We start from the raw sequence: 16,637 nt of genomic DNA, 5'->3' as shown, positions 1-16,637 counted from the left end.
GGGTCAAAGGTCGAGGTCAACTCATCAAATTGTCATTATTTCCCTTGTATCTATGCAATGCCTGCAGGATTTGTTTCTTGAAACTTAGTGTATGCATGTATTACCCAATACAGATTCTCTTGGAAGTGTCTTGTCGAAAGGTCAAAGGCCAAAAGGTCAAAGGTCAAGTGAAAGTGCTAAATTTCACTACTTCTTTAAACTTATAAAAGGGTCAAAAGTTGGGTACAAATCCCCAAATACCTGCACTCTTATTAGACATTATAGCCATTCATCCAAATAAACCTAGTTCAAGTAAAGTGAACATACAATGCATATGTGACAAACCTGTCACTTTTGATATTTTACCAGTTATTTGAAACTGTCATCACACATTGTCAAGACATTGTGCTATAGACCTATTCGGAGAACTATGCATTATAGCGGAGGCATACCAGTCGCCATAACGACATTTCTAGTTTGAGGCTTTATATTTTTTCACCCTTGTCTTATAACCACATTTTTCACAATCTTCTTTCATGCATCATACACACTCAAGCCCTTACACATGCATTTTTTAAAATAATTCTTTATTCGAATTTCGTTCAATTCTATATCACAGAAACAGAAACGTTCACAGAAACAAAAAAAAATCATACAAAGACAAACTGCATTATACACAAACATTGTACATTGTATGTACATACGTGCACACACACACACACACACACACACAACACAAACAACCCCAATCCTAAATCGCTACTGCGACTCGGTATATGCTGAGAGAAAGCGCGTAAAGGTATTATCTTTTTAAAGATACCATAGAAGAGCTTGCTCTGATTGCTGTGAGATAGCTACATTCAGATCAGTTGCGGTGCTTGCTGCTGTGAATGTGTTTTCACACCGTGCTGCGCTGTCTGCTCCTGAGCAAAACGCAGTTATCGCAGAGTGAACTAGCTGCAATCGACATATTCCGACAAGATGTGTAAAAGTGTCGAAACGGTGAAAAATTCCTTTTCTACTGGACTTGAATCTCATTCGAGGCTGTTGGATATTTAGAGTGAGTTTGTGCATGTTTGGCGGTCATTTGACAAATAGGTGCGAAAGAACACTAGCGCCCACAGCTCAGCATAGGCCTCACTCGACTGCATCTGTATCCATCTCATCTAATGGGGTATTAAAGCCTGCCAGTATTTGGTTTTCGCACCAAAATATGGTCACTTATAACTAATCACAAATCATTGCATAGTGGTTTTACCGATCATCCAAGCTGACGCTAATCCGATACCGATCATGCATGACCTGCGATCTTTTACTGATTGTCGATCTTTGGAAATGAATTTTCTGAGCAAGTCCGTCAAGCTCAGGAAGTAAAAAACTTTGTGTATGAAGCGAAGCGCAGTCCTCCCCTTTAAGATCACGTAATCGGATCATATCATGGGACCGTATGGAACTTGGCGCTTGTTTGGCCAGCATGTGCAGGCTATAAAGTTTCACTACACAGGCCTACTTCACCCACCTTGTCCTCAAATGAGGTCAAACAGACACCAACCGGCATGCAAATACAAGTTTGAAAATGTGGTATGGTTGTAAATTGAGACAAAAGTGCAACAAGCTGTGTGTGATTGTTTTTCCACTGCCTACACAACCGATCACTGCAAAGCCACATTCTTTCTGATAAATAGGTCTCTGTGCACTACAAGGTTGTAGTCTTTCCCAACTATTGCACCAATGCTTCGCTTCTGGGATGTTGATAGAGCTCCATGTTTACGTAGATTCTTCCTTACACAGTTACAAGAAGAACCAGAGCAGTGATATAGTCAACTCAAGACTGAGAGACTGCAAACCTGAAACTGAGCTAGGCATAGCACAGCTCTTTCCTACTTGCTTTCACGATCAAGAGTTTTGCTGTGACTGAATCGCAGTGATCAAAGACAACGCAACATCTGTAGGCATATATATTGCAATGTAACTTCATGAGATTATCAATGATGAAAAAATAGTAACAAACAATTACATCCTTATTCACTTTTTCGAAGGTCCATCAATCCGAAAATGAAATTAGGTTCACTATTCCGAAGGTTCGTCTAATACGAAAATGTTAAAAACGTTAGTCTGAAATAAACCAGTTCCTAATTCTGAAGGTCCGTTTGATCTGAAAATGAGATGAAGTTCAATATTCCAAAGTTTCTCTTAGTCCAAAGTGAAATAAAGTTAGATATGCTGATGGTCTGTTAGTCCGAAAATTGAAAAAAAAAAAGTTTGTTATTTTGAAGGTTCGTTTATATGAAAAAAGAAATAATGTTCGTTAGATCAAAGGTTCAAGGTTAGTTTTGCAGCAGGTTTGTTTAAGAAATTCAAAGTAGTAGCTATGAACGATGCAAGTTGTTTTCATGTGTGACTGGAAGTGCTCTGTAGCTAGCTGTGGGAAAGGGAAAAATGAGTAGGCCTATGTCTTTTTACAGATGTCATAGAAAAACTTGCTGTAATCGCTATGTGATTGCTACATTCAGATCAAACAACTGACTGTATTGTGTGCTGCCATGAGAATGTGTACCATTGATTTTGACATGAAAATTCGTTATTTGAAGGATTTAAAGTTACAACAAGCCCAGAGAGAGAGAGAGAGAGAGAGGGATGGTAAAAGGTTTTCACTTGGTTGCTTTGGACTAAAAATTGAAGTTGATGCTATAAAACTGGAATTTAGGCAGCCGGCGCAAAACTGCACTAGCGCCAAAATTTTGATCTGATTTCAGACTATCAGCAGAAATTGTATACATGCTGCTCTGCAGTTACGTCCATATTCAGATAAAATATACGTAATGTCAGCAAGTTTTCAAAATAATCTTGTGGTATCAAAACCTATTAGGCCTTAACTTAGAGGACCGCTGTTTATAAGGAGAGCATTTCCTCTAACTAAATGAGAAAATATTTCTTTTTCTTTAATGTTGAAAGGGATAAGGTGTGTCTGCAGCAAATCAATCATTTTTTGTATCTATATTAAACTATATTTGCAGAAATAGAAGAAATGGATCTCTCAAAGCAAGGCACCAGCAGACACACACTTCCCCCAGTCAGTGTGAGACAACACTCCATCGGACACCACTTTGCCCCACACCTCTCCTCTCCGCAACCAAAGACACCTGTGCCTCAGAGTCCAGCAGTGGCACCAGGTAAAGGCAACAGTCAGCATCTCAACCCATTTCAGACCTACCCACCAAACCCTCAACAACATGGCCAGCAGCATCAACAAATGTCTCCCCAGCTCATGCATCAGCAACCGCCACATGTCAAACCAGTCCAGGGACAACCTCAGTCAAATATATCAGGTTGGTAAAACATCAAGAGTACTCTAGGATAAACATCTGTCACATGTGTTGTTACCTGTATCACCCAGTACATGTGCTGGAGGATACTTTCGATTCAGGGTGTTAAGCTGCCACTGCTACATGACATTTGTGTGTGCAGTACTGGCCATGTTCTCAATGGATTTTATTAGCTCACCTGAGCCGAAGGCTCAAGTGAGCTATTGCTATCGCTCTTCGTCCAGCGTCCGTCGTGCGTCGTGCGTCATCCGGCGTCCGTCGTGCGTAAACTTTTTACATTTTCATCTTCTTCTTGAGAACCCCATGACCGATTTTCACCAAACTTGGCATGTAGCATCCCTAGTAGTGGGGCAGATATGTGAAAAAGATGCTCACATCCGGCGGAAAGTATGAAATTTTGCATATAGGGGTATTTTGAGGCGCCGATTTAAAAAATTGCCGGATCCAAGAGATCTGATCACGGGGTCGGCCGCCATTTTGAATTCCAATATGGCCGCCGTCAAAGATCCCTATCTTCACTTCTGAACGACATTAGCCATTGGAATTTGATATATAAAAGCATGGAGATATGATGACTTCAATAACAGACTTATTTGATGTGTCTGACAAGTTGCACGGCAGCCAATTTGAATTTAATACATATTTGCCATGTTGGAGTGTTGAAAATCTCTATATCGGGTTTGTAAATTAGGCTACCTGATTGAGCGCGCGTTTGTAACTGATAGAGTGCGCGCTGATGTATTTACATTGTGACGTCAGTGAAAGGTGCATTATGCTTCCTTTTTGCTGCACTTTTTGACATGCCCGTGAATGTTAGTCGTGATGTTTGTCTTCGTAGCCACATTGGAATTCAAAATAGCAGGCATTGCGTTTGTCAGACACATCACATCAGTTAATATTTTAACTCAGTATGTTAAAATACTTGTTTACACCTAATTTCAGGGTCACTCACCACTTAGAAATCGAGATAGGGATTTTGAATATTTTGTCGAGGCGGCCATATTGGAATTCAAAATGGCAGCCATTCGATGTTTGTCAGACACTCCGAATCAATCTGTCATCAAATTCAATGTGTCAAAACGCTCATGTGTACCAAATTTTGGTGCCACAGGTCATTCAGAACTGAAGATAGGGATCTTTGAATTTGTTTTGTGATGGCGGCCATATTGGAATTCAAAATGGCGGCCGGCCCCGTGGTCAGATCTCTTCGATCCGGCAATATTTGAAATCAGCGCCCCAAAATACCCCTATATGCAAAATTTCATACTTTCCACCGGATGTGAGCATTTCGACCAATTTTTGTTACATATCTGCCCTACTATAGGGGGATAGGATCTCAATTTGTTCAAATGGGCACCATGGCCCACCTGGGGGGCCCCAGGGGGGCCCAAACCCCCTAAAATTAAGGAATCTTTAAAAATCTTCTTCTCGAGAACCAGAAGTGATAGGGCTTAGTTAATACTACGAGTTTGTACATTGATGACTGTAGTTTCAAGTTTGTTCATGGGGGAATCAGGGGTGCCCCCCTTGGGACCCAGGGGAGAGGGGTGGGGAGGGGTCCTAATGGGGCCTAAATTGTACATTTTCATCTTCACTTTGAGATCCCCATGTCTGATTTTCACCAAACTTGGTAAATAGCATCCCTAGGGGGATAGGATCTCAATTTGTTCAAATGGGCACCATGGCCCACCTGGAGGGGGCCCCAGGGGGGCCCAAACCCCCTGAAATTAAGGAATCTTAAAAAATCTTCTCTAGAACCAGAAGTGATCAGGCTTAGATAATACTTTGAGTTAGTACATTGATGACTGTATTTTCAAGTTTGTTCATGGGATTGGCGGAATCAGAGGTGCCCCTTCCCCCTTGGGACCCAGGAGAGGGGATGGGGATGGGTCCTAATGGGGCCTGAATTGTACATGTTCATCTTCTTCTTGAAAACCTCATGATGAATTTTGACCAAACATAGCAGGTAGCATCCTTAGGGGGATAGAATCTCAATTCCTTCAAATGGGCACCATGTCCCTCTTGGGGGGGCCTAGGGGGCCCACTCCCCCCCCCCCCCCCCACATTAAGGAATATTTAAAATTGTCTACTCTAGAACCAGAAATGATAAAGCAAAGTTAATACCATGAGTTTGTACATTGATGACTTTAGTTCCAAGGTTGTTTATTGCAGATCCAGGGCTGCCTGCCCCCCCCCCCCTCACCCCTGGAGTTGGGGGGGGGGGGGGATCCATATGCAGACCTATTAACCCTAACTAGGCCGGGCTATTTAGGTAGATCATAGAGCCGGGGGGAGGGGCCTCCCAGGCCCCCCCTCCAGATCTGTTGACCGCACGATCGCGACGAAAATTGGCACACACATTGCCTATGATGTAATCTAAAGTACTGCGAAGTTAAATTTTAAAAAAAATATAATTTATGTAAAATTATGCTAATTTATGCATAATGATGCATGAAATCAAACAATGTGGTATAAATCACTAAATAAAGTTTTAACTCTTCATTATTACATGTACTTTAGATGCAGTGTGTAGGTACAATAGGTCTCCATCTTGTTATATGATTGTTGAGGGTCTGTCTCCTTTTTTGTGTGAGGTAAACTTTTGTCAGGAGAAAATGACAAGTTTTTGTTTTCGTGTATTTCAGTTATTCTTAATAGGATCAACTTGCTCATTAAAACAAAGTGCAGCTGTATGAAGAGTTGCTGAACATAGATTTATTCAATATGCTAGTTATTTACTCATCAATATTTGTGTTCTATAAAAGTGACCCCCACTTACAGTAGATTGCACTTGAACAAGTGTACATATGTTTTTAATATCTTTTTTGGATTGATCTTCAACACAAAACAAGCTTTTCTGTATGGTTTCCCAATCTCTTTTGTAATGTTAATTCAGTGACATCTCCAAGATACATTTTCATAATTATGCCTTAGTGTGACATGAAAATCCTAGCCCATGAATTTACAAAAACTGTGTCTAGTTGAATTCTTTATGTATGATTTTTCGTTTTTGTGGGATTGACCACAGGTGCCACCTCACCACCATCTCACATGCCCCAGAGCCCTGACCCTTCTCATGACCTTCCTATGGAGTTGCTTGAGAAGGGCTGGCGGAGGTTTTGGAGCAAGAGAGAGCAGCGCTGGTATTTCTTCAACAAGTTCACCAACCAGTCTTTGTGGGAGATGCCCCCAATTGGAAGTCCAGTAGGGGCAAGCAGGGTTAGGACACAGTTAAAATATCTTTCTCTCATTGAATGTGAATTATCACGTTACATTTCATCAGTAAAACATTCTTGGAAATCGAGCTCTTCTTACGTCTACATATGTATGAGTTTTCCCTCCTTCAAATTGTCATCAGTCTCTTTCACTTAGATATTCATCCAATACTATACTGATCATTTTCCTGCCTTTATTTGTTGGAGCTTACTTCCATTGAGTGTCACCTTTCATTGTATTCACTGGACCTGACATCAAACAGGTACTACACAGAGTTGGGTGAAAATTTAGACAGGCTCTCAGACTTTTCAGGTTCTCCATCACTAACACTGTCAAATTGACCCACCTTTCTCCATTACTGTATACACTGTATATTCAGCGAGTCTAATTTGTTGCAAATTAGGGCTTCCTGACAATTTTTCAAGTGGTTGAATTTGCAATAGTAGAGTACACTAATGAACGGAGAAATGTACGCCTGCAACGTCACATTCATGCTGAGATCAGATTTGATATTTTCACTTGTTAGTAAATTCAAGAATATCACATGATACAGTAATTTTTTATCTGATTTCGGCCCTGTCTTGATGTGATTATTTCTTGTCACATGCAGCATGATCCTCTGGGAATCCAAATCACAGATGCCAAGCCCCAAGCCATAGCCATGCCAGCTGGCTCACCGGGCCTGGCCCCTTTCAGGAGAAAGTCCTCTGTAGATGGCCATCCTCTTAGTCCCACAATGCGGAAAGACATGCTGAAAGGGTAGGTATTATATATCACCCTTTTTTTTTTTTTGGTTCCATTTCCATCGTAGAAGATGGCTGAATAGCCCATATTCCGCTGCACTATCTGGTCTTCCATGGGACCTAGTTGGATGTGAGGGGGACCACTTCACTGAGATATTCACCCTACTCTTTGCATTGAATAACTGAAGCGAGATCTTTTATGTGAAAGAGTTGTGACTCTTTCATATGCGGGACCACCATTTATATCCTATCCAGGGATCTCGCCAGCGTATATCACCCTTGGCGGCGCCGACAAGCGTGCGGTTTGAAGAAACAATTGCCGACAAGGGTAAAACTTGCCGACAAGGGTAATACCACGCGTGAACTTGCTTGACGAGCTAAGTTGGGACCAATTTCTCGCCTTTTTTACTCTTGATTATCTGGCTAGAAAAGAAGCTAGATGTTGAAAGAAGCAGCAGTTTACAAGCACAGAAAGTTATCCACACAGTCACCGCACCGATCACAACAACGCGGCTCAACATACTGTACTGTAGCTACGAGCTGCACACCACATCACACACTTGGTCACTCACATGCGCTCTGATTCTGGATCCACACACACAGCAATTTGTGTGAAGTTTCTCGAGCCACAGACAGCCGCCTGTGTGTACATACATGACTGTATTGTGAGAGGGAGAGAGAGGACGGAAAGAGAGGGTTGGAGGCTGAGGGAGGCCGAGCAAGGCTGACACGTGCTTGCTTGTTGTCACGCTTATTGTCGGGTTACGCAAAAACAAACGATATGAAATGCATGCCCCCCTCCGCCAAAGGTTGTGTTTTTTTGCTGCTTTGGATTGTTTGTTCATTTGTCTGCCTGTCTGTCTCTCTATTCGCAAAATAAGTCAAAATTTGGGAACAGATTAGGATGAAATTTTCAGGAACAGTTGCTTGGTAAAATGGCGCAAGGAAGAGATGATTAAATTTTGGTAGTGAGCAGGATTTATAATACTACCGGAATTCACCGCCAGGATCCAGGATTTTTTAAAAAAATTACTTTGTTTTATATATATGAAAGGATTCTTTAGGAAGCTGGCCATTGGCAATGATGCAAAATTAGATTCGTTCAAAGCATTGCCACAGGGAGAAAATTACCTCCATCTTTCGTAAAAAAAAAGAAAAAAAAAGAAAAAATGTGCGATGGAGTAAGTAAATGCAAATTGTTTATTTATTTATTTATTTTTTGTAGTTCCAGCGGGTTATTTTTTATTTAAAAAGCCATGCGTTCCATTTGAGCCTTTTCACTTTCCATAGATTCGTAAACGTCATTCGTGAATATTCCATTTTCCTTCTCCTGGCCGAAATTAGTAATTCTGTCATGATGGTCTTTCGAGTTCAACGTACGTAATGCTCCACATGCTTCTGGCTTGGTTTGTTAACAGGGTTAGGGGGCCTGCATGGGCAGAAAATAAATGACTAATCATTCATCGCTGTTCCCAGGTGGTTTACATGCTATTTACACGCTGTTTTACCACTGAAGTAAGGTGGGAGTATGCGTGGCATTCCTTTATCTGACACCTGGCTTTCGTGGAAATTTCCACAAGCCATTATATCAAGTTACCCCACTGCCTGTGGTCGTGTTTTTATGCCTCCGCCACGAAGTGGCGCCGGAGGCATTATGTTTTTCGGGTTGTCCGTCCGTCCGTCCGTCCGTAATGAATTTTGTGGACAGGGTAACTATCAAAACCTTTTGAGGTATCCTAATGAAACTTGGCATGTATGTGTATTAGGGGGTGAAGTTGTGCCTATCAACTTTTGGGTGCACATGCTCATGGTCAAAGGTCAAATGGTCAAGGTTAAATACATAAAATTTCACTATTTCCACCATATTTATGCAATGAATGAAGTTTTTTTTTTGAAACTTAGTGTATACATGTATTACCCAATTAAGATTCTCTGATGAAAGTTTGGGTCGTGAGGTCAAAGGTCAAAGGTCAAAGGTCAAGTAAAAACATTAAAACTTCATCTTTTTTCTCTGTACCTTGGAAATTGTTCAAGGTATCTTCATGGAACATAGTATCTATACATGTACTGACTGGCAGTGATTGTCTAGAGAACTTAGGGTTCATGGGGTCCAAGGTTAGGGGTCAAAGGTCAAGGGCAACACTTCAAAATTTTACTATTTCCCTCATGTTTATGCAATGCCAGCAGGATTATTATTATTTTTTTTTTGCACTTGGTGTATGCATTTATAACCTAATAGAGATTCTCTGGATAGTTTTTTTCTTTTGTTTTTGCCTCAAAGGTCAAAAGGTCAAAGATCAAGTGAAATTGCTCAACTAATTTTTTCCTCCCTATCTCGGAAGTGGCTCAAGTTATCTTGAAACGTACTACATATTTATGCGTGTTCTGCCTGACAGTGATTATCTCATGAATTTTAGGGTCAAAGGCCAGATGAAAATGGTAACAATTTACTATTCAATACAGAACTTGCACTTTTTCTCCATACCTTGAAAATTACTCAATGCATAAACGTATGAATGGGTCAAAGTCAAGTTAAAATCCTTAAATCCCAAATACATGCTCTCCTATTCATCCAATTAAGCGTAGGCAGCGTCCTCGCCAGAAAATGAAGTACGCGTGGCGGAAAAGTGCCGTCAGGTAGTTTGAAATATTTACGCGTGGTGGCTCAAACTGAACACGTGGTCGGGTCGTCGGGGGAAGAAACGGCGCTTACACACCGACATGCGCGTGCGCGAGAAGCATGCAAAAACAAAACAAAACAAAAAGAGAGAGAGAAGGGGACAAAATTGGTGCGATATCGCACTGTCGACTCTGCGTTATAACGTTACAGCTTCGTAGCTAAAAAAAATGGTACTAAAACTGTCCGAAATCATCCCTCCGTTTGTAACAGATCTTATATATATATGCAGGGCTCGACACTAACGGTGGCCCGGGGTCACCAAAAAAGTCGGATGTTAACGTTTGCCTTTGCCTTTGGAAATGAACAGTGGTAACAATCGGCTCCATACGATGCCAAGATAACTGTCGGATGTTTGCTTAGAAATTTCGAAATGAATAACAGTAACATTTAGTTGCGTTCGATGGTAAATTTAATGTGTGATGTTTGCTTTGACATTCAGAAATGAATAACAATAGTATTCAACTCCGTACGATGAATAAATGCCGAAGGTTTGTTTTTTACTTTCGAAAGTAAATAACAATACAATTTAGCTCCGGAAGATACTAAAATAAATGTCGAATGATCCCTTTGACGTTCGGAAATAAATAACAATACTATTCAACTCCGTACGATGATGAAATAAATGTCTGATGTTTGCTCTTACGTTCGAAAGTAAATAACAATAACTTTCAGCTCCGGAAGATGCTAAAATAAATGTCAGATGAGTTCTTTTACGTTCAGAAGTGAATAGCAGTAACATTCTGCTCCATACGATGATAAAACAACTGTCGGATGTTTGTCTTTAAATTTCGAAATGAATAACAGGAAACGTTCAGCTGCGTTTGATGATAAAGTAAATATCTGATGTCTGCCCTGACGTTCAAAAATCAAAAATAGTATAACATTCGGCTCCGTACGATGCTAAAATAATTACAGGCGATTCATTTCACTTTCGGAAGTGGACAGCAGTAACATTCGGCTCCGTACGATAATAAGTTAATGTCGGATGTTTGCCTTTGCTTTTGGAAATGAACAGCGGTAACAATCGGCTCCATATACGATGCTAAGATAACTGTCGGATGTTTGCTTTTGAATTTCGAAACGAATAACAGTAACATTTAGTTGCGTTCGGTGGTAAATTTAATGTTTGATGTTTGCTTTGACGTTCGGAAATGAATAACAATAGTATTCAACCCCGTACGATGATAAAATGAATGCCGGAAATTTTTTTTTACCCTCGAAGGTATCAATAACAATAAAATTTAGCTCCGGAAGAAGCTAGAATAAATGTCAGATGAGTGCTTTTACGTTCGGAAGTGAATAGCAGTAATATTCTGCTCCATACGATGCTAAAATAACTGTCGGATGTTTGCTTTTAAATTTCGAAATGAATACAACGTAACAGTAACGTTCAGCTGCATTTGATGATAAAGTAAATATCTGATGTCTGCCTTGACGTTCAAAAATGAAAAATAGTATAACATTCGGCTCCGTACGATGCTAAAATAATTTCCAGATGATTCATTTCACTTTCGGAAGTGGACAGCAGTAACATTCGGCTCAGTACGATAATAAAATAATGTCGGATGTTTGCTTTCAAATTTGGAAATGAATAACGTTAATATTCTGCTCCGTACGATGCTAAAACAAATAACAGATTGTTGCTTTTACATTTGGAAATTTGGATTGATGGTATCAATCGGCTCAGTTAGATGCTAAAATAAATAGCGGATGTTTGCTTTCACGTTCGGAAATGAATAAGGATAACATTCATGAAGCTCCGTAAGGTGCTAAAATGAATGTCAGTTGTTTGCTTTTAAATGTAAAAATCATTTACGGTATAATTCGGCTCCGTAAGGTGCTAAAATATTAGTTAATGTTGGATGATTGCTTCTCCAATCAGAAATGAATAACAGTAACTTTCAGCTCTTTACAATGCTAAAACAAATGTCGGATGTTTAAAAATGTCTGCAAATGATCCCACTTTCTCATTTCAAACTTAAGTTTTGATAACCTAAATAGGCATCAACTTTTATAGTAATCTATAAGCCTATTTGCTGAATCTTAGAACTCTGAATAACGGTAAGATGATTGATTTTTTTTTATTCATTTATTTCAGACATGGGTACCTGTATCACGTCAGTCATCAGTGTGGTCATACTTTCATTTTATTTTTGTAACGGACCGGTATCACACTGCAACGCTGCGTTTAGTTTAGCTCTGCGTCGCTGAAAATGTGACTTATAGTCTGCGAAATCATCTTTTCTTTTATGACAATAGTGGATACGTATATAACTTAGTAAAGTATCGGTTTGCATCATTTTTTTTTTGCACTTTGTTTTGCGTTTCTTTTTTATTTTAAGGATTGCACTGATTTGAAGAAAAAAAGAGAAAGGTAGAAAATATTGGTGCTACTAGCCTATAACGAAGCGTCAACCCACCATAAAAGCTGCATTTACGTTAACTTTGAGTTGCTGAAAATGTGACTAAAAGTCGTAGAAATTATCTTTCCAATAATGCAATATTGTTGATACTTGTCACGTAATAAAGTGCAAGTTTGCATCGCTTTCATCCTTTATTTTTGTCCGTTTCTTTCTCTATTTCAAGTCTCACACGATTGAGAAGAAAAAATGAGCAAAGGAAGAAGTTTTGAAAAAGAAAAGAAAAAGAAGAAAATATTGATGCAAGTATAACAAAACGGCATCGCGGTATCAAAGCTGCGTTTATAGCATAACTCTGCGGTGCTGAAAATGTGACTTCCAGTGTCCGAAATTATGTTTTCTTTCATCATAGAATGACATAATTGTTGTTATTCATCATGTAACTAAAGTGAAGGTTTGCATCTTTGCACTATTTCCTTTCGTCTCATTTTTTTTGTTCTGTTCTTAAAAAATCACGCTATTTAGAAGAATGTGGAAAGAAAATGAAGATGATGAAGAAGAAAAAAGTAGTGCAACTATCGAAACGAAGCAGCATCAATGCTCTATCAACTCTGCATTTAGTTAAACTAAACGTCTCTGCGAAATGACTTAAGTGTCCGAAATTCTTTTCTTTCATGACATGATTGTTGATATTTATCACGTAACTAAAGCATATATTTCAATCGCATTTATATAATTTCCTTTGTGTTTTTTATGTCAAGAGTCGCGCAATTTAGAAGGAAAAATAACAGCTAGAAAAGATTAAAAGAAGAAAGTATTAGTGGAACGAACTGAGCGCAGAGTCAGCGCCCTCGCACCAAATGTGACTTCAAAAATATCTCTGAAATTATCGATTCTTTTATGACAATATTGTGGATACTTATCACTTAATAAAGTGAGGGTTTGCATTGCTTTCATACTTTCTTTTGCGCTATATTTTATTCTTTCGTCTATTTTTCCATCATATTATAGTATACTTCAAAGATCACGCAATTTAGGAGAACATGCATACGTCTTCGTCCTATTTCATGTCTCCCTCTTTTGCTGTATTTCCCCTCCAATGAATGACGAAAATAAAAATTATGTACATGTCTCCCTCACAACAAAAAGAATCACGTGCTAGCAATCTTCGTAAAATTAAATCTAACTGTTGATTGCCAGCAAAGAATAAGGGGGAAATACGACAACAAATAGAAGCGATAGATTGTATAAGCATGCAGTCTCTTCGGATCGAAGACGCTTGACTCCCCCCCCCCCCCCCCCTCCTTGCAGAAATTTCCACAAAACCAGGTGCTAGACGCAGGTGCTAGACGAAAGAATGCGCGCACTAGAATTCTGTTTATAAACAGAGTGTAAATAGCCTGGAAATATCGATCGAAGAACTAGCTCGAGAGTAGAATTAATACAGGAATCATTACAAGGATCACGATTCTATTAATTTAGTCTTTCTTTTGGCCCATAGTAGAAGCATCGAACAGTCAATCACAGTCCGGCATAATAGTGTATACTTGATTATTTTAGACGTTCCTGAACTATAGAAAGGGATTGATCAATCACTCGATTTATTGAATCACAGAAAGACAATAATTATGAAAGGACACGTCTCGATTACAGACAGAAATTCACTGCGAGTATTTATGCAGCCACTACCCGATTAGACAGTATAACATAACGACAATTTCAGGCTCATTAAAACTATGTATTACTTTTCAGAGTTTGAAAGAATTTCACCTATGAACTGTGACGGTCCACATACGGAGATGATTTGGCTATCAACATTCGTTTGTTTCTTGTTTTGTTATGTCTTGTCTGTTTGTTTGCTTGCTTTGACGATTTCTTCGTATCGAATGTAAACTGTTACCGCAATCGAGCCATAAAGCGCAGCTGCATGCGGCGCATTCGATTCATTGAACTTGAAGTAGACACAAACAAGGCAAGAGCACATGGCACGTGTCTCGCACATCGGCACATCCACACACAGCGAGACATTTAGCAATCATCGTTATGGCAGACAGTCTGATTTCAATCATGGGAAAAGAAACTGGAATACAGTACTTGGGAAAAGCCTATATATAAAAACGTATGGCTTATTCTGAGTTCTAAGATTTAACATAGGTTTATAGATTGTTATAAAAGTTGATGCCTATTTAGGTGGTCAAAACTTACGTTTGAAATGAAAAAGTGGGAGCATTATTTTGTAGACATTAACATGTAAACATCCGACATTTGTTTTAGCATTGTAAATAGCCGAAAGTTACCGTTATTCATTTCTGATTGTAAAAGCAATTATCCAACATTTACAAGTATTTTAGCACCTTACAGAGCCGAATGTTATACCATTAATCATTTTCAAATGTAAAAGCAAACAACCGACATTCATTTTAGCCTTTTACAGAGCAGAATGTTATCCTTATTCAGTTCCGAACGTGAAAAGAAACATCTGTTATTTGTTTTAGCGTCTGAGCCGATTGATACCGTTTATCATTTCCAAATGTAAAAGCAACAATCTGTTATTTATCTTAGCATGTACGGAGCAGAATATTTCCGTTACATTCATTTCCAAATTTAAAAGCAAACATCCGACATTATTTTATTTTATTATCGTACGGAGCCGAATTTTACTGTTGCCCGCATCCGAAAGTGAAATGAATCATCTGACAATCATTTCAGCATTGTACAGAGCCAAATGTTACTGCTATTCACTTCGAAACGTAAAAGCAGTCATTTGACATTTATTTGGGCATCTTCCGGATCCGAATGTTATTGCTATTTACTTTCGAAAGTGAAAGCAAACATCCGACATCTATTTAATCATCATACGGGGTTAAATATTATTGCTATTCATTTCCGAACGTCAAAGGGATCATTCGACATTTATTTTAGCATCTTCCGGAGCTAAATGTTATTGCTATTTACTTTCGAACGTAAAAGCAAACATCCGGCATTTATTTTAACATCGTACGGAGTTGAATATCATTGTTATTCATTTCCTAATGTCAAAGCAAACATTCGACATTTATTTTAGCATCTTCCGGAGCTGAATGTTATTGCTATCTACTTTCGAACATAAGAGCAAACATCAGACATTTGTTTTATAATCGTACGGAGTTGAATATTATTGTTATTCATTTCTGAACGTCAAAGAGGTCATCCAACATTAATTTTAGCATCTTACGGAGCCGATTGTTTGATACCGCTGTTCATTTCAAAAGTAAAGGCAAACATCCGAAAAAAAGGAGGTTGAAACGTTTGAAATCAAAAAAAAAAAAAAAATGAATTTTAGAGCTGCTGAGTACAATACTAGTTTGTGCTTCCAAACATTGGCAGCTTTGGTTGCTGGATCACTCGCACATGGCTCGATCTGCGATCTGCTGCTCCAGGGATTGCGCGCATACACGTGTAGTAACAGTGGCAACTCACAGTGATCGGAGAGAAGCGCCCGTAAATTTTCTGCACCGGAATCTCGGTGAACGTGGTATAATACTGCGGTCACTGTGCACCTCTGTATGCTGGGTTGCAAGCGCAAGCTCTAAGCAAAGTGTAATCGGTAATGGACCGCGTGCGATGCGGGTACATCGCACTCGGTAGACGATCTTGCCGCTAGAGCGAGCGCCGAGCAAGTAACTGTCGAGCATGCGTTCGAAGGAAACTGCAAAAGATTTTTTTTTTTTTTTTCAGATGGGAAACATTACAAAAAGGGGAAGGAAGAAAACAAAAACTCTGAAAATTACGCGTGGTAGTCCAAATTTACGCGTGGCGCAAAATTGGTCGCCACAATTTACGCGTGGCGCAAAATTGGCTGCCACAATTTACGCGTGGCGCGCCCGCCACGCGTAAAACGCCTGGCGAGGACGTTGAGCGTAGGTCAAGGAAGGTGAACATTCAACACATTTGTGACAAACTTGTCATTTTAATATTTTGCCAATTTTGTGAAAATGTAATCACACATTGTCCACATGTACTATCTAGACCTATTAGGAGAATCATGCATTATGGCGGAGGCATACCAGTCGCCATAGCGACATTTCTAGTTTGTTTTTGTTTGTTTTGTTTTTGTTATTCTTCATTACGGACATTGATTTGTTCCAACATGAAAAGTGTAGATAATTTGCTTCGAGCACGTGTTTCTTTCTTTTTTTATTGTAGCGTCGGTAACATTTTGTTTTGTTCATCGTCCATGCATGGCAGGGGTTCGTGGGAGGAGAACGATAGGAATGACTGGGGAGAAAATAAACTGAAAGAAGAAAGCATCTTTTGAGCAAGCTGTCTTTGTTTTTCTCTACACCAGTATCAG

General features: G+C 39.4%; 1 protein-coding gene across 1 annotated transcript in view; it reads left to right on the top strand.

The window, feature by feature from the left end:
• Positions 1–3,007: 3,007 nt before the first annotated feature.
• The window catches only part of LOC139729755 (mRNA (2'-O-methyladenosine-N(6)-)-methyltransferase-like), a 41,526-nt gene continuing 27,896 nt past the window's right edge, over positions 3,008–16,637 (top strand). Inside the window, exons 1-3 of the mRNA XM_071640688.1 lie at positions 3,008–3,308; positions 6,334–6,524; positions 7,132–7,280. Of these exons, the coding sequence (XP_071496789.1) occupies positions 3,008–3,308; positions 6,334–6,524; positions 7,132–7,280 (641 nt within the window). The remainder of the gene's footprint in view (positions 3,309–6,333; positions 6,525–7,131; positions 7,281–16,637) is intronic.

This window comes from Diadema antillarum, unplaced genomic scaffold (assembly GCF_040938485.1).
Source record: "Diadema antillarum isolate AM-2024a unplaced genomic scaffold, OU_Dant_1.0 seq00000263_RagTag, whole genome shotgun sequence".
NCBI lineage: Eukaryota > Metazoa > Echinodermata > Echinoidea > Diadematoida > Diadematidae > Diadema > Diadema antillarum.
Note: the sequence above shows the minus strand (reverse complement) of the source record. Positions and strands in the feature narration are given on the sequence as shown.